General features: G+C 47.3%; 1 protein-coding gene across 5 annotated transcripts in view; it reads right to left on the bottom strand.

Annotated features, from left to right (window-relative positions):
• Phb1 (prohibitin l(2)37Cc) overlaps window positions 1–16942 on the bottom strand; it is a 118875-nt gene that overhangs the window by 83099 nt on the left and 18834 nt on the right. For 3 of the 5 annotated variants that reach the window (XM_070531420.1, XM_070531418.1, XM_070531419.1), the window contains exon 3: window positions 8196–8357. The exons of the other annotated variants lie outside the window; for them this stretch is intronic. In XM_070531420.1, the coding sequence (XP_070387521.1) occupies window positions 8196–8357 (162 nt within the window). The remainder of the gene's footprint in view (window positions 1–8195; window positions 8358–16942) is intronic. 5 annotated transcript variants of the gene reach the window in all.

Below are 16942 nucleotides of genomic sequence, written 5' to 3'. Positions count from 1 at the left end.
ACAATCGGACAACCGGATGGCAGCGGTGAGATCGGCCTACGACTCGTAGACAGCAACAGCAACTCACGGAGTTTGGGACATGATGACTACCGGTACCCCGATCAAGTAGGAGGCGACTTAGGATTGACCACCTCTTGCAAATGAGTGGATATGGCGGAAAAGGACTGGTGATATGGTGCTGCTTCAGTGGGTAAGCGTTCGGTTTTGGCTGTAAGATTTACCTGGCTTCAATTTCTCTGTGTGTGTAGACTTCATTTGCTGGGAACTTTTACTTGTATTCTGATTTGCGTGGGTATCGCAGCAAGTATAGTGTGGCAGTAAAGCCAAAGCTTAAAGTAGCGACCATGGTCCTAATGTGTTTGACGTGAGCTGACCTGTTGTGGTTGTGAGAGGAGATCGAGGTAGACGTAGAGGAGGACTTGACAGAAGTAGAAACTCGTAAAACCATTCTACAAAGTGACAGTGATATGAAATTCATCGAACAAATGGGTAAACGAATTCTAAGCAAAAAACGGGAACAGGGAGCAATTAGGCAAGAACAGGAAGAAGCTAGGCAGAAACTGAAAGGGATTTCACAGGAAGGCCTAAGAGAAGTAACGAGGCAGTACGCTGCTGCATTGAACAATGAGATCCAAGGTCTAGAACAGACCATCGAACTAAGTCAACAGCGGCTTGAGAAATCTGTAGGCTGGACGCAGCGAAAGTGGGAGGAAGTAGATAGATTTTGGACAAAAGCCCAAGGGAGTAGCGCCTGCAAGATTAGCAGCACGTTTATAAGTTAACTCGAAGTGCTAGCAGCTAACGATGCCTTAGTGGCAGCAAAGGCCGTTAAAGGCCGTAGTGAGAGCTACGAGGTGCTGTGCCAACGGAGCACTGTAGAGATAGCTAGGTCAGCTGCGAGTGAATTGGCACAGTCACTGCGCGTGTGCGTCACATGTAATGCTAATTAGGTCGTTAACGAAGTAGAAAGTACTACTGAACCAACAGATGTGAGCACCCATATCGAGTCAGATCTGCGTGCTGAAGGTAAGTACCAGCTAGACGATGCAGTTGAGGGGAGTTCACAGGATTCCGAACTCTGTAGCTCAAGGGAAGACAACTGCATTGTTCAGGGATCGGTGCAGCTCTCCGCGTCTAGGTAGGCAAGAGAGGGATGATTTAGTTAAGAATCATTCAGACTGTGCGAGTGAGACAGCGATAGACACCCACGAGCTGTGTGCCGATGCACAGCGCGAGCTAGGCAATGCAGTAGAGATCAGTTCACAAGAGTGCGAGTTGCATAGCTCGAGTAAAGAATGCTGTATTGTTCCGGAGTCGGTTGAGCTGTCTGCCAATCGAGGCAGAGGGAGAGTAGACTTACATGAAAATCACTCGGACTGTGTGGGTAGGAGAGCGATCCGGGCCGACAAGATGTGTACCGGCCAGCGCGAGAAGGCGGCATGAAAGGGACTTCAAAGAGAAAGCACAGTAGAAAGAAGTGCGGTAAAGACCTAAAGACGGTGAATAATGTAGCGCAGCCAAAGACGGCGACAGATGCAAAAAGCCAGGACACGACAAAAAGAAAGGTGCAGTCATTGTTGATGACGTTCGTGCATCAAGCATGTTTGAGCCACCAATCGAAAAGAGACTGAGAAACATGTTCTGCACGAATGCGGACAAAGGGTATGGGGCAGTTACGTTCCTCGTCGTTCCGTCGTTTTTCCCCGAGTGCAGCATGTAGGGCAAAGGAGCACAAAGTGGCAAGACGAGACAAGGTGATAAGGAGTCGCCACACAGTCAATCAAGTTCGCGATGAAATGCTGGCGCCAGGACGCAAATTGGCCAGGGACTGTAATGCTCTTGAAGGAACTGATAGTTTGTCAGCCCTTTTCTTATTCCTGGATAGCCAGAATAGCTTTTGAACCGCGACCACCTCGAGTACGGCTCAAAAGTACGAGTCAGTCGAAAATATTTGGAACAAGAGGCCAGGAGAGCTTCCATAGAAGTAAAATGTCTTGTTTTGTTTTATTTTTGAGCATTTGAAAATTTTGCGATTTAAGATTAGAGTTCTTTTCAGTATGTAAGGCATGAGCTTGGTTTTGTTTGAGAAGCTCCGAGATTTGAAAGATGCGTTTTATGTAACATTAATTTGTGAACATGTTAATTGATGAGTAGATAGGCTTTATTTTTTGTGCGATTAACCTGAAGGTCAAGGTTGTCGGTGAGAGGCCTATGGTAACGCGCATATGTATTAGTTAACCTTTTTTGTTTTATATTAGTGCTTTCGAATTTTCTAAGGTTAAGCGCATAGGCTTTCAGTAAGTGCATAATTTGCACGGAGAAGCGTTCTTAGTTCCATTAGTGCATGTCCTGTGCGGACGGAAAGAAGCAGAAGGTTTATGACTGGGTTGCTCGTGTGTGTTGAGGGCGGCCGCGTTCTGACCTCTCTAGTACGCGTGCGTGGAACTAGTCATTAGAAGACGCATTTGTTTAAGGGTTCTGCAGAGTTATGCAAGTTTAGTTGTTCGTTTAAGGTACGTGCCCTGTATGGACAAGAGGAAGAAACGTAAGCGTGACGAAACGTTTGCGTACGATGCAAGTACGCGTGCTGAATAGGGACCACAAAGCTAGCGCGATTGTGATTACGTACCTGTGGGGTTGACCAGACTATTCCATGGCACCAGTACGTGCGATAAGTACGCCACTGCGATAGGGTAAGAACAGGCTGTTCGTGAAGTTAGGCTGCTTAAGTTATGCATGGGTATTGGTGATTAAGAGCCTTCGGTTTAGATCAGCGTAAACCTTTACTCTTGTGCAGTGCGACAGTCAGGTTTGGTCGAACACAGGGGGAACGTGAACGCTCGCTTTGGCGGCACAAAATTTTGGGGCCAAATTTGGGGTTCCCAGGTGAGCGGCTTGCATTGAAATTTTGATAGGAAGCCTGGTGGGTTAACAGCAGATTCCAGGTGTTTGCACGCCGAGTGGTACTGTGTTGCCAGGATCGACTCTTCTGTGCCGCATGTTGCGAGATGGTTTAAGGGGAGACGCGGGGATCAACTCTGGAAAAACAACCCAAAAATCACTTTTTAGAAAGTTGCAGATTTCGAATCTTTGACCCCTTTTCTATAAGTTTTCCAAGTATTTCTGCTGAAAACGACTGCTAAGTACCATAAATAAATATATACATAAGGCAATACAGCGAAAATTGCTTGAAAATCGGTGGGAAAGTCGCGGTTTTCGAGCGTCCCTAGCTCCGGAATGGCAGTACGCGGCGCGGCCATGCTGGTATTGTTGAAAAGCGCGCCTCTTCGCCTTTTGATGCCTCTCATTTCCTGATAGAGAGAAGAGCAAGCGCAAAAAAACAAAGTCTGAAGGTCGCGGAGCTGCTTGTCACGGCCGCCGATTGCCTTGCTCCGTCACGTGCGTCCTATGAGCCGTCCCATTGGCAGAGTCTGGAAGCGAGCTGCTGCGGCGTCTGCTTCTCCCGTTTCTTCGCGCGCTGGCTACTGCCCCTTTGTTTACGTGTTGGATATTGGAGGTACGTCGCCGCTTCATCGCTTTATGTGGATTTGAGTTTTCTATTTCATTTTGTGTTTTCGAGCATGACTGGGCGGACGTGGACGACGAAATGCGCGACCAAGCACCGCTTCGGCAGCCGCAAGCGCAAGCCGCCGAAAATCTGAAGGATAAGTAGTCCTAGCAGAGATGTGTCCGCACGCGAGCTTGCAAGAGAGACTGTCGACGCATTGCCGGGCAGTTCGCAGGCTGTTGCAGCCTCGAGTTCCAGTGGTGATGATACCGAACTAATAACGACCTTTTCCGATGCTTCCGGGCCTGCAAATGTAAATGCTCCGCGACGTACCCCGATCGTGCCACCGCCGTCACTGAGATGAACGACGAAAGTGCGGTCCAAGCGCGTGCGTCTGCCGGCCGTGAAGACGAACTGTGCATCAGCAACGGTCGCACCATACAGCCGCATCTTGAGTCACAATTCATCTTGTCGGAGGTGTGGAATATGACTGCCGCCACTGTCCGCGCGTCCCTTGGTTCTGTGCCAGCAACCGAATGGAAGAGAGGGTTTACGGCTGGAGGAGCATGCTCAGTGGCGACGTACTCGAGCGAGTCGAGCGGCTGAGAAAGATGCCTTGCGCAAGAGGGCACAAAAAGCACATGAAAGCAAGCATAAAGATCCAAGAAGCCAAGAGATCAACCTGACACCTGCACCTACAAGGCCGGTAGTTTCTAGTCAAATAAACATGACCCAAAACTTCGGACACCTTTCTCTCAAAACTTTTTTCTACCACCAAGGTCAACTTGCAAAGCCAATATCTCAGCCACCGTTATGAATATTTTTACACCGTTTGTTTTGTTACACTCATTGTGAACCACTGCACACAGTGACAGGTTTTGTTTTCAAAATAGTTGCTTCAATAATTTATCTTGTTTTCAGAGTCGAGATTTTCATGCAACTGATGTAGCTGCCAAAGAATGAGAATATGAAAAAATTCTGTTAGGCTAAAAAAATTACAGGAATGTCACTGTGTGGAGGATACATATAGAAGTTCTATCAATGTTTGCTTGAACTCCTAGCATCAATATACAGGTGTGCAGGCATTTTGCAAAAATGAAAGAAAAATTTTGTAAACAAAAAAGTACTTCAAATATTGCAGCCATATTTTCACAGTTTTGTTCATGCGATATTATTAACACCTGTGCGAAATTTCATCAAAACTGGCTGGTAAATAAAAAAGTTAGCTTTGATCCGCATGTCCCCCCCCCCTTAAGGGGGGACACGGGTCTTGAGGCGAAAAAAATCGATGGGAAAATAACATTTTCAGTACCTACAACTACTGTTCCTTTAATTCACCAAGTTTCAAATCTAGCGGAAGAGTATTACGCCCGCAATATCAATTTATAACATCACTGTGAGCTGAATTCCGCGCAAAAACGACCCTTTTTAACGTGGCGTGTAGCTCTTTTCATACGTGCACAATCGCAGCCATCTTGGTCTTGTTGGAAAGAGGAGCCTTTCTTTTTCAATTTCCCGCCAAAAGTTACTCCGTCGGCTCGCCGGTGACGTTAAACTCCGCGAACAAAAAGAAGTCTGAACGCGCAATCCCATTCGTCGACTAGCGCACGTGATCAGAAACGCGTGCTGCGGTTGGGTGCGTGAAGTTCCTGTCGTCTGCTCCATTCCGCAGGCGACGCGACGGCGCGTCTCGTAGGTTTGTGACGAATGTGCAACGATGACCGACCCACCGGAAAGTTCGCCAGGAGGCACAACTACGGCAAAAAGAAGAAGTGATCAGCTTATAACTTTCAAATGCGCTCCATTCCTTCGGAGAACATCGATAATCGTCCGCATCGTCCGCCGCCAACCGCAAGATGCCAAAGCCGCGAACGATGCCAAAGTAGGCCTAGCCACCTCGCCTACGAGTGAGTGTGTTCCGGACAGCGGCCGCGTACGGCGTGACACTGCAATGTTGGAGCGTGCGGATTTGCTGCAGAGGGAGATGAAGGCTCAAAAAAACTTCAAGTTCTTGCGTTAACGCCAGCGACAAAGCGGAAGTTGGATTTGCTCACTCACGCCGACGGCGCTGCAGCCGCACCAGTCGACGCTATCGTCAGTAGGACTCTGAACGCACTAATCGTTTCTCAAGCGCAAGGTGTGCGGCGGTAACGTCGCAGTAGGCAAAAGCGAACGGGAATATGGCCTCGCCACGAAAATCGTTAACATGTGCGCGTGCTGCGGCAATATCGCGTCGGCGTGGAGCTCGACCCTCATGAACGGCAACATTAAACTTAAAAGCGCACAACCAGACGGAGACTGTGAAAGTGTGTCTCGCGTCTTCTTCCACCACCCTCGTCTGGTTGTGCACTTTTTTAGTTCACTCACAGAGCTCTTTTTGGGTTCTGTGATGAGGGGCTTATCCTTTTACGAACGGTCAAGAGATTCTCACTGCTGCTTAGGCGCCGTTTGAGTGGGAGTCATGTCCATTGGCTCTTGCAGGGCGCTGCACACCTCCTCTTGTGAGCAGTGCATTTACCTTGAAGGCTTTGCCTCAACATGACCAGCCTTAAATCGATGGCCCCTTTTGGGATGGCAGTGCAGCACTGGCTGCAGTCACCAAGGGGGCAAACAGCACTGCTGCCGGTTCACTGCGCCTGGGCCAAACAGCTGCTGGAAGTCATTGTGGCGCAGCCCCCTGACGCACCACTTTGGCAAAGCTGTTCTTCAGCAGGGATGACACTCGCCTTCATGCCTCCTTAAAAGAGATGTTTTCCTTGACTTTAATCATTACGATTTCTTTTTCTTCCTTTCATGACGGGCAGGATGCAAGTAAGTAACATGCTGGCCATCACAGTTCATACAGTGCAGAGCGTTCTTGCATGTTTTGCATGAATGTGCACTGGCACTACATTTAGCACATGTTTGTCATCCTCAGCAGTTCTGTCAACTATGGCCGGATTGCTGGCATTGAAAATACCCAAGAGGACTTGGGACATATGGCCGGACCCAGATATTTACACACCCTGCATGGCTTGTCTTGCGCAGCATACTAGAGCCAAAGGTGAGAATAAGGTGTTCTGTCTATCTCTTTGCAGTCACACCTCATCTTAATTCACTTCACACTGATTACATTCCGGTCACTCCAACCTTTAAAAAGTTCAATCTCAGTCAATTCCATTAAATCATCTTCTGAAACAACACAATGTATGGTGTGAATGGTTCAATGCAGTGTCATGGTCACACGAATATCCCCAAAAGATACTAGATTATGAAGCCTGTCATGTTGCTTTTTATTGTGGAGTTCCAGAAGGAGATCACGTTAGCCATCTTGGATGCTTTATAGATTTATATATAATGCTTCAAATATCTTGCAATGAGAAAATCTTTTCTGGTTTTTCATAGTGGATCACGTGGTGGTGAGGAAAGTTTTTAGTTTGCTGGCCAAAAAATTTGAATACTTTTTTGGTGTACCCCCTTTCCTGAGGGGCAGTCACAGGAAGGGCGGGAAATAAACTAGCCATAAAATTTCTTGCTACGGCAGTAACACAAGCCACCCACCATGGAACCCAACAAGGGGACGCCACAAGACTTGTAAGAAACACATCCTGTACTAATTGCCATAACCAAATATGTACAAAAAAGGTTGACTGTCCCACACACTTGCCACCTGGAAAGTGAGAAGGGAAGACAGGAATCAGGGAAAGTGATGGAGAAAGGCTAGGGAGAAGGACAAGTGGATTTGGGTCAGTGCTGTCTACGTGAAGCCAAGGCCAAACGGGCCTCTAGCAAGGGGCCTTGAAGGTCCTAAGGCCACGCATCGGCTTAATTCCCAGGGTCCCCTTTTCCTCGGACACAGCTAAGCAGTGCACGGCTAGATGCAAGATTGCAGGTGCTCGGGTTCGTGGTATCGCAACACACCAAAAGCCTACTGATGCAGAGACCCCTGCAGGCGCAGTTGAGACAACTTGTAATGCAACTGCACACAGAGAATGCACTTACACAAAGCCACATATGGCAAATAACATGGTCTCCCTCGCTTGCTTTCGAATGAGCACTGTGGTGGTGTTGTGGGATATCTCACACCGTACTCTTGGGACAAAGGAACGACAACACAGTAGTGCAAACAATCACAAGGGCATTTATTGCACCTTTCATACATCAATGCCTGCTAGCCGAGTTGCTATCCACAAAACATGCCGATGGGCGCGCGACAAATCTAGAAGTCCGACTCACCGCGTCCTCGCGAGCGAATATGTTCGCCCCATGCTGGATCCCAATGCCTGGTCGTTCGCGTGTATAGTCACGCGAATCGTGGCGCGTTCGAAGGCGGCCACGCGAGGCGGTCTCGCAGATGCATCGGTCGCCGCGCGCGCAGGATGTCCGCGCTGTTCGGCGACCCGCCGGGGAAGAGCGTCGCTGCACGTGCAGCACGTGCATCCCACCCGCTGTCTCGAACCCAAGAGAGCAAGCGCCTTCCTTTCGGTGCCCAAGTAACCTCGCGGCGTTAGCCGCGCAACGCTCGCGCCATCTCTCGGACTGCGCCTGTACCATTCCAACCGCCGCATGTGCGGCGAAGCCGCACTACAGGAGACGCGCTATGCGGGAAAAACATCAGGGGAGGCGCGAGGATCGCGCATCCCCACAGCACTTGGATTTATTTATTACTCATCAGTCATCGAATAGATTGTTAGAAGATATGTCTCACCTTTGCTGCCAGTTACAACAGGTACATTGCGTGGCCGTGAACGCACATCGTAAATGATCGGCCGCTGGACCCAGGGGATGAGGAAATGTGTGCCTTCACCAACCACATAGTTTTTGACGCCTGTGAAACGATCGAAGATCACTGCCCGGTGGCCACCATCCACTGCACAGAAATCATGGCTACAATCACAACTGCTCTCCCACACATCCTTGAGCATAAGACAAGCTACACTAAAGCTTAAAATTCTAGCAATATACACTCGATTATGACAAAACAGGCTATCCAAGTTCCCGTAGAAACCCATGCATTTAGTGCCTCTTTTTAACAAAGCAATTATTACAAAGAAATTTATATACAGTGAAAGCTTGTTAATTCGAACTTCAATAATTCGAATTTATGGATAATTCGAACTGTACGATTTGGTCCGGCCAAGCTCCACAGAAGTATATGTATAAAAAAGTCCGTTAATTCGAACGCGAGAAGGTTCCCTCACGGATAATTCGAACTACGCTCGCCTGGCACACGGCCAGAGAAACACGCCTACTGCCTACACACAAGGCTGTATTGCCTCCGAAACGGAGAGAACGGCGAGAGAAGGCAAAATCGGAAAAAAATCTAACCGTCAGCCAGAAGGCAGCGGCGGCTGCCGCCTCTCTGTTCTACGTAACCTCCGAGACTTCTTGCCCGTTGCGAATCTAGGAGGCTTTGTAAATCTTGTACAGCTGCTAATGTTGTGCGGAGATGGCACGGCAAGCGCCAAAACACAGCGAATCAAGTACGTCGCAGCTGCGCTTGCAATCAAGAACCAACGAATCAGGCCCTTCGCCACCTTCACATGTTCAGCGTCTTTGCCTCGGCAGTCTTCTTCGGTTGTGCACCTCTGTTTTCAGCTTAGGAGGTATCGGCCGTCGTGATTCATTGTGATGGTGTTAAGCCTCGGCTAACGTTCGTTTCGGTGGACATCGGTGGTGTGGTACAGTCGGAACCAGAGCTTCGACCTGAAGATGGCGTGTGCCCGCAGCACACACCATCACTTTCCGACACGGCAAATTTCTGACATGCCCTACTGCTTCCAAATCGCAGTGTACTGTTGCTCTCCTTCACTTTCGTTAGTTCGAACTTTCGTTAATTCGAACTGAAGCGGCTTCCCCTTGCGGTTCGAATTAACGAGCTTTTACTGTATAACGAAGCTTTTCTTTTTCTAGTTCATAACGACTACTCACTCACCAGTTTTGCTGCTAAAATTTGGCAGTGCAAGACACTGCTAAACCAACATAAACTGCCGATACAGAAAACTGGCCGGAGTGGCAAGATGGTGACGGCGCCGTTCAACCCCCCTACCGTGACTCGCCTGCGCTCCATGCACACAAGCTGCTGCACAATGTACTACATATTCCACCACAATCAAACAGTGGAGCTCTAACTGCCTAGGACTTTTTCTTGTCCTGGGACCATAATTTGAAACATCCCCATGTTATTTTCCATTGTTCTTGTCATTGGCTCAGAGGAAGCTGTTATTCCCCTGGTCAACCACTATGCGACAAATGGAAAATGACATGGAATCGCTGTCATGTTCTTGGTGATCTCTCGACTTAACAGCATTTTGGGAATGTGCCAGTACACTACTCAAATCCCGATGACATCCACAGTTAATTCTTTTATATTTATATATATATAGATATGTATTTATTGTAAGCACAATAGTCGTATGTCATCTTCCCCATCTGTACATATCATGATCGCCATCGTGGTGCGGACCCATTTGTTACAATCGGGGTGATAAATGTAGCAGCATAGGGCCCCGTTGTGTAACTTGAATTCGTCAGTTGTTTAAGCAGATGGGCGTTTGGGGGAGAGGAGGAACCGCGAGGCAGTCAAGAATAGCCCGATAGTATGGGTTTGCATGTTGGTGCGCAATGGGGACGTGATGGCAGTCAGCGCCTGGCCAGTCCAGTGTTGCCATATCTAAAAGGGATGAAGATGGCTTGCGAGACGAGCTATTTTGGGGAGGCGTAGCCAGACGATGCAAGATCGGAAGCTATCACGTTGAATGCACATAGCCCGTCCAGGGTGGCAAATGATTTCTCATTGTCAGGCCTGTACCACGGCAGCTGGATAAAGAAAAGTGTGGCCTGCCACATGCATCGAAAATAGTGTCATCCGCCACAGTGCCACCAGCCGGGGACTGTTGTCTAGGATAGGCAAAGAAAATGCACCAGGAAGGCACTTGGAACGCCGTCACCCGACACATCCCATCCCCGGCAGCTGGCGCTGCTCGGCCCAGCTAAGCTGCCAAGAATGCAACTACGGCTGTCACATTCGCTCCCATTGCAGCCCACCTGAAACAGCAGGCCGCACCTGTCTTTTTTTATCTAATGGCTGTGCTCGTAATGAAATGTGACCAAAAGGTTGAATGAACACATCGCTATGTACCATCTCGGTGGAACAAATGGCGATGATTTGTTCTCTAGATGTCCAAAGCACATAACCTGTGGCTGTTACAAAACGGCTATGCACATATGTAGAATGGCATTGCTGACTGGTGTCGGTCAGAGATAGGAGGTGTTGGCAACAATTGATAAACACTGAGGTAGACGACTAAAACCCCAACCCAAAATAAGTTTGCAAGTACACTCGCGTAGCACCGCAAATACTATGTGATCACAGATGCCATCGATAGAAACATGTACAGCACATTGCGCGATCAGGTGAATTCTGGCATTGTTTGCTCCATGCAAAGAAGCGCCACAGTACGGCATGGCCACTTTTCGTAGACGAGAGCATAAATCAGCATGAATGATAGATATGGAGGCACCAGGCTCAATAAGAGCTTCAACACAAACACGTTCCACAAACACTACTAATAGATTCGACAGGCGCTTTGGAAGTATTATAGGCAGTCCGATAAATGCAGTTTCCCCTCGTAAAACTGCAGCATGGAGTTTTCTGAGCCGGGTTCAGGGGTCTGTGAGGTGGGCCGAAGTGGGGACACTGAGCAACGGCGTGGGGAAGGTGAGCGGCGCCAAGATGAGCAGTAGGTGGGAGACATATCAACTGTGTATGGGGGAGACTGTCAACGGTGCGAAGGTGGGTATGTCATCCGCTGGTAAGTCATAGGTAGATGGGTATCGGAGCATTCTTGAGGAGCGTAGCCATGCCTCTTGTCCTGTTGGCGCCGTCGGCAGAACCAGGAAATGAGCCCTCAGCATCCTCAGTAATAACAAAGAGGATGGGTAGGATGTCATGCAGGGTAGGAAGGTTGAGCATGAAGCCACGGGTGTGTGCAGATGGTGTGGTCCCAGGCGTGGTCGTAAGTGGAGACATCGGAGTGATCTTGGCATATGTTGTTACCGTAGGAGCGCCTGTAGCATCACAACACATGGCACAGTGAGTAGATGTGAGCTCCGATTGCACGCAAGCCCGTTTGCAGGAGGAGAGGCGACTGTGCCAGAAGCACAGGAAGAGCATTGCAGGCAGGGTTCCTCACGTATTATGGTACGGGTCAAAGTACGCAGGTCCATAGCCTAAGGGAGATGACCATTATACGCATCAGTGTAAATGCGAAGGGACTGCAGTTCCTCAAGGCGCTGGCACATGGTGATGACATCTGGCATGGTAGTAGGGTTCTGTGTAGCCCGGGTGTTGAAGCCAATAGTGTCGATTCCCTTGATGATGTAACGGATGCGGTTGCTTTCGGACATAGCGGAGTCTACACGCCTGCACAGGGCGAGGACATTTTCAATGTAAGGTGTGTACGACTCCCCTGAAAATTCAACATGCTCGTCGCGAATTGTTTTTTGCAATTTCAGTTCAAATAGCAGGAACGCTGAAAATAGCATGAAACTTCAGCGTGAAGGTGGTCTAGTCAGGGAAGTCAGGCTCATTGTTCAAGAAGTAAGTTTCAGCGATCTCGAAGGGGTAGTAAGGGACATTGCAGAGATCATGCGAATTGTCCTACCTATTGTAGCCACCAACTTCATCGCAGTTCTCGAGCCAGTATGCGACGTCTTCATTGCGTAAGCCAGCGAATACTTTGGGTTCACACTAACGGCTGTTGATTGTCCAAACGGAAGAAGACTGGGCAGACACGGCTGTGTTAGTTGTACAGGGCAGGTCTTGACATTGCAACAAACGGTAGAATTATGCGACAATATGTACATATGTACATGTACATATGAGGAAGATGAGATGCGAATGTTGTGCTTACAATATATACATTTAAGATATACCACAGTAAAAGACCAAGCAGGTACTCCTTTACTCCTTTACTCCTGTACTCCTTTTTATGTTGTACAACATAATAAGGAGTACAGTGCAAAGCACAATGAAAAGAAAAAGAAAACAAGGAAATTTTGGCATAAACTTAGATACATCAATGCAAGCATTCCGTAGATATAATGAAGTAGTGGACATATACAATTTCAGTTCACCCTTTTTTATAACAAGGCTTTACTGTGAATCATGGTGACAATACAGTTAAACCTCAATATAACGAATTATTTAACTTTTCATAACCTCTTGTCCATAGAACACCATATATTTAGAACCTTAAAGGGACACTAAAGGTTAATATTAAGTCAGCATGGACTGTTGAAATACCATCCCAGAAACCTCAAAACGCTTGTTTCATGCGAAAAAGAGACTTATTTTAAGAGAAAATGCATTATGAAGCGTCTGCATACCTCTAGCGCAGTTCAAATCGCCCGCCCTCTTATCTAGGAGTGGCGACGTCATGGTCTCACAGTGACGTTGCGCCGTCGGTGAGTAAAATGGCGCCCGCAGACAGCGCTATGGCTTTTCTGCGCAAAACGCAAACGCGCAGCTAAAAACAGAGCCAAGACAGAGCCGACATCAGCGCGAAAGCAGAACTATGGTGGCTATCGGAAGGGAAAGGGTGCGACGATAAGCTGGTTATTTTACGACGCCAACTTTGACGCTCGTTGCAATGGACGACCCTGACAACGACACATTGGCTCGCGATGCTGGGCTCGACTTCAGCGATTTAAGCACTGACGAACGTGACCTGCTGCTGTGGGCTCACGCTGCCGGCGTCGCTAGTACTACTACGATGGCAACTGCATGTCATGGCTGTACATATTCGCACATTTGTAGCTTTTCCTTCGTGAAAACCAAATGCCGCACTCACCGTCCCATCTTCGACCTGCGGTTGTTCTTGCGCTTCGGAAAATGCATGCAAGACCGACGGAACAGCGCCACAGGAAAGCATTGCTTTGAAAGGCACTCCACACGACTTCAGTAAGTCGGCATTGAACTCGTAATCCTCTGGACGAAAGCGCAGTGAGCACACTACGCGATTTTTCGGCTCTTTGCCAACGCACTGTGGCAGGGGTATGGCACTTAACTTTGAACGGAGAGGCTCACTCGTTGGCACACAGTGATAAGTAACATTAGATTTGCCGCTGCAATGCCCTTGGCCAAGTTCCGCGGACTGTTCGCGCATTTCACGACATCATATGGATGTGGCATTCTCGATGCTTGTTCCAAATGCAAGTTTTGCGAGCCAGCAGAACCAGCGCAGCATGACACGATAACGAAACAACTGAAACTCCAAAGGGTAACATCAAAAAGTTATTTCTTCTTAGAATCGAACAGAAGTAGACAAGCAGCATTTTCTTCCATCTTATAAGCTAATGAAATTATCTTTTTAATACGAGTAGTTGAGTACTAGTGACATAAATTATGATGAAGAGTGCCTTCGTCATCGGGCTAGTACCGGAATGTCGCTGGGGGGGTCTCAAATTGCGTCATGCATTTACCTCAATTTCTCAGTTACTAAAGCTCTGTTCGCGATTATATTGACGCCTTAGACGTTCTTGAGCATTGCTTTATCACTTTAACTTGACTCCATAGTCAACTTTAGTGTCTCTTTAATATAACAGTGTATTTGTATGCGACTTCAAAATAACGAAATTTGACTACCACCGTAAAAGAATGCAGAGACAATAAATGGAAACTTCCATGGACGATGACCGCAGATGGTCAAATGATTGAATTACAAGCGGCTGCTTGCCAACACATCTCTCAAATTGCGTGCCATGTGTCATGAGCAGACTTCTGAAGTGGAGTCGCATCATGTTCCGTACAAAGTCCAAGAGCGATAAGATCCTATCGCACCTCGTGCACTCTAAGTAGGAGAGAAAGCGTGTGAGGGTGAGACAAGAAAGATGGTGGCTTCTCGAGCGCCGCCTTCCCGCACGAGCAAAGGGAAAGAGGGGGAGGGGCACGCATAGCTCTAAGTGTGGCTGAGCGCATCCATGCACCCTGCTTTAAAGGTAACCTGCCACGAGAGCAAAGAGTGGGCGTGCTGAGACGGCGTGGCATCATGTAAGCTGTCTTGCAGAGTGCATTTGGTGCTGGAAGTTGCGTAATCCCGAGTTTCGGCGACCAGTTGAAGTGAGAGGCAGACGAGGCATTCGCTCCCCGCTGCCAGAGCTTTTCACGATAGCGTAGTGTCATCTCAATGTGGGCGATGCTATCAGCTGCAGGGGCGGAGTGCATGGGAAAGAGTGGCTGGCTTCGCTTAATTCGCACCGCCAACGTGAAGACATAGTCGACGTGGCATGAAAATGTATCGCTCGTCGCCGACTCTCAAATTCATCAAAATGAATTGTTTTCTCATTCAAATGTGCTTTTTTTGGATTGCGCGATAATTTGGAAAATTCTGCAACACCTTTCTATTTTACTTGTTTGCATAAAAGGTCAAACTTCAATACAACGAAATTTCGATACAACAAAGCAAGTTGCAGACTTTACCTACTTTGTTATATCGAGGTTTAGCTGCACGTTAATCATTTGAGAGACCAGATTGGTAGCCTGCAGATAAGCAGCAATTTGCACAGTTATGAATGCAACAAAAAGTTGGGATAACTTATCAGTTGTTGACCTTAGACAACGATACTACGGCTCACAAGCAACTTTCAGTGCAGCGGCAGCTACAAGGCGTGTTCACGTGAAATAGAACTAGTTCCATGCTTTGGTTTCAATGAAGAGATGCAACTTTACACAAACATTTAGTAGTGCTTAATATTACTAATGTTGGACGTCCAAATAACTTGCAGAAAAGTGACAATGGCATTAGTACCAGCCACCAAGATAGTCCCTCACAAACCTTGCCAGCTGATTGCCTACCACGTTTATAATGTTCACAGTAATATTTTTCTTAATGAGCAGTGTAATCATTCATGAAGGGCTTGGTTAATAACTTGCAGTTAGCATAAGAAAGAAGCAAGTTCACAGACTTCTTTGCTGCAACACTGAGTACTGGGTTGGTGCTGTGCTGCTGCTGTCACGACACTTCAATGCAATGCGATCATCTAAAACAAAATTAAAAAGTGTGTCATGAAGCTGGCAGGACGATGTTTGTATATTCTGCCATCTGCATTTGGACTCGTGGCACCTCGACCAAGCAGCAACCGAACAGAAATGTCACGCAGAGAAACGAAAAAGTTACGTTTTGTTTTTCCGCAAGCATTCTAGGTCAAAAACCAGACAGAAAAATGAAGCTGTATGAAAAGGCTCAACAGACGTATTCATCTTCTACGTTCCCAACTGGTGTTTCATTATGCACCTTTTCAGATGGGCAAAGTCAGTGCAGCTGTCTTGCCACTTCCAATGCGCTTGCCGGCTCTCTGCATTTTTGTGCTAAGCTTCATTCCTATCCGAGCATAGCAAGGCAGAATGTGCTTTATGGATTGAGGAAGGAGCTTCGGGAAAGTCAGCACCAATACAATTTATGCTCCTTTGTGGCAGCAAGCAAGCACCTACCTGCGACGACTTGCCATTGCTACTACTGCTTGCGCTGCTATCCATCAAACATTCTGAAAGGCCCCATAATGCTCAAAAAATGTGCCATGAACGTGTTTGTTAAAGTGAATAATTTTTGTGGTGTCCCGTCTGAGGTATTTAATGCTACGTTGCTCACGGTACATGGTTGGATTGTGTGCAGAGCAGTAAGGTAAACAAGCGAAAGAGGTCCCTTACAGTACGTGGGGGGTCTGCGCTATTCTTCCATAAGCTTAACGTCCTCTGGTGGACACTGGCTGCTCTTAGCTTGCACTAAAAGTTGATTTTGAGTCGGAGCACTGTTTGCAACCACTTGGAAGTCTGCTTTGAATATTAAAGATGAAATTTTGAATTAACAAGCTTTTTGTGACAGTTCCATATATATTTCACCTTTACAGCAATGCTGAAATTGTAATTCATTCACGTGCGGAAAACTGAATTGGCTGAACATGTTACGGGTTCAATTTTCAGATGTCAAGTGCACTAGCTGGAACAAGCAGGCTATCTACAGTCATTGCGTCATCTTGCATTAATTTCATAACAGAAAGGCATTGAGCAAAAGTGGCATAATAGGGTAATACACAGCACAAATTTCCTACATATATGGACAGCTTCTGAATTGAAACATATTGGTGCTAGATACAAAAAGTTTATGTTTCAATTAAAGCCCCCTGCATTTCCCATAACATGCCTGTCAAATGTATTTCAGGCAGTATATAAACAATCTTGTTTAGCTGTGGCAAGGTACATGTGGGCGAAGCTGTGGCAAGTTTATGTGGAAGAAAACAATTTCTCCGATTCTATGCATTAGAGAGGAGATATCGAGCTTTAGCTTTTATTTTATGGGCCCCCTTTATTTATTCATTACTGTGCTAGAACACAGAAATGCGACTGCAAACACAGTGTTAGACAATTAAATTCAATAAAAGGGATAATGATACTGC

Source organism: Dermacentor albipictus, chromosome 1 (genome assembly GCF_038994185.2).
Source record: "Dermacentor albipictus isolate Rhodes 1998 colony chromosome 1, USDA_Dalb.pri_finalv2, whole genome shotgun sequence".
Taxonomy (NCBI): Eukaryota; Metazoa; Arthropoda; class Arachnida; order Ixodida; family Ixodidae; genus Dermacentor; species Dermacentor albipictus.
This window is presented reverse-complemented; position numbering and strand designations above follow the sequence as displayed.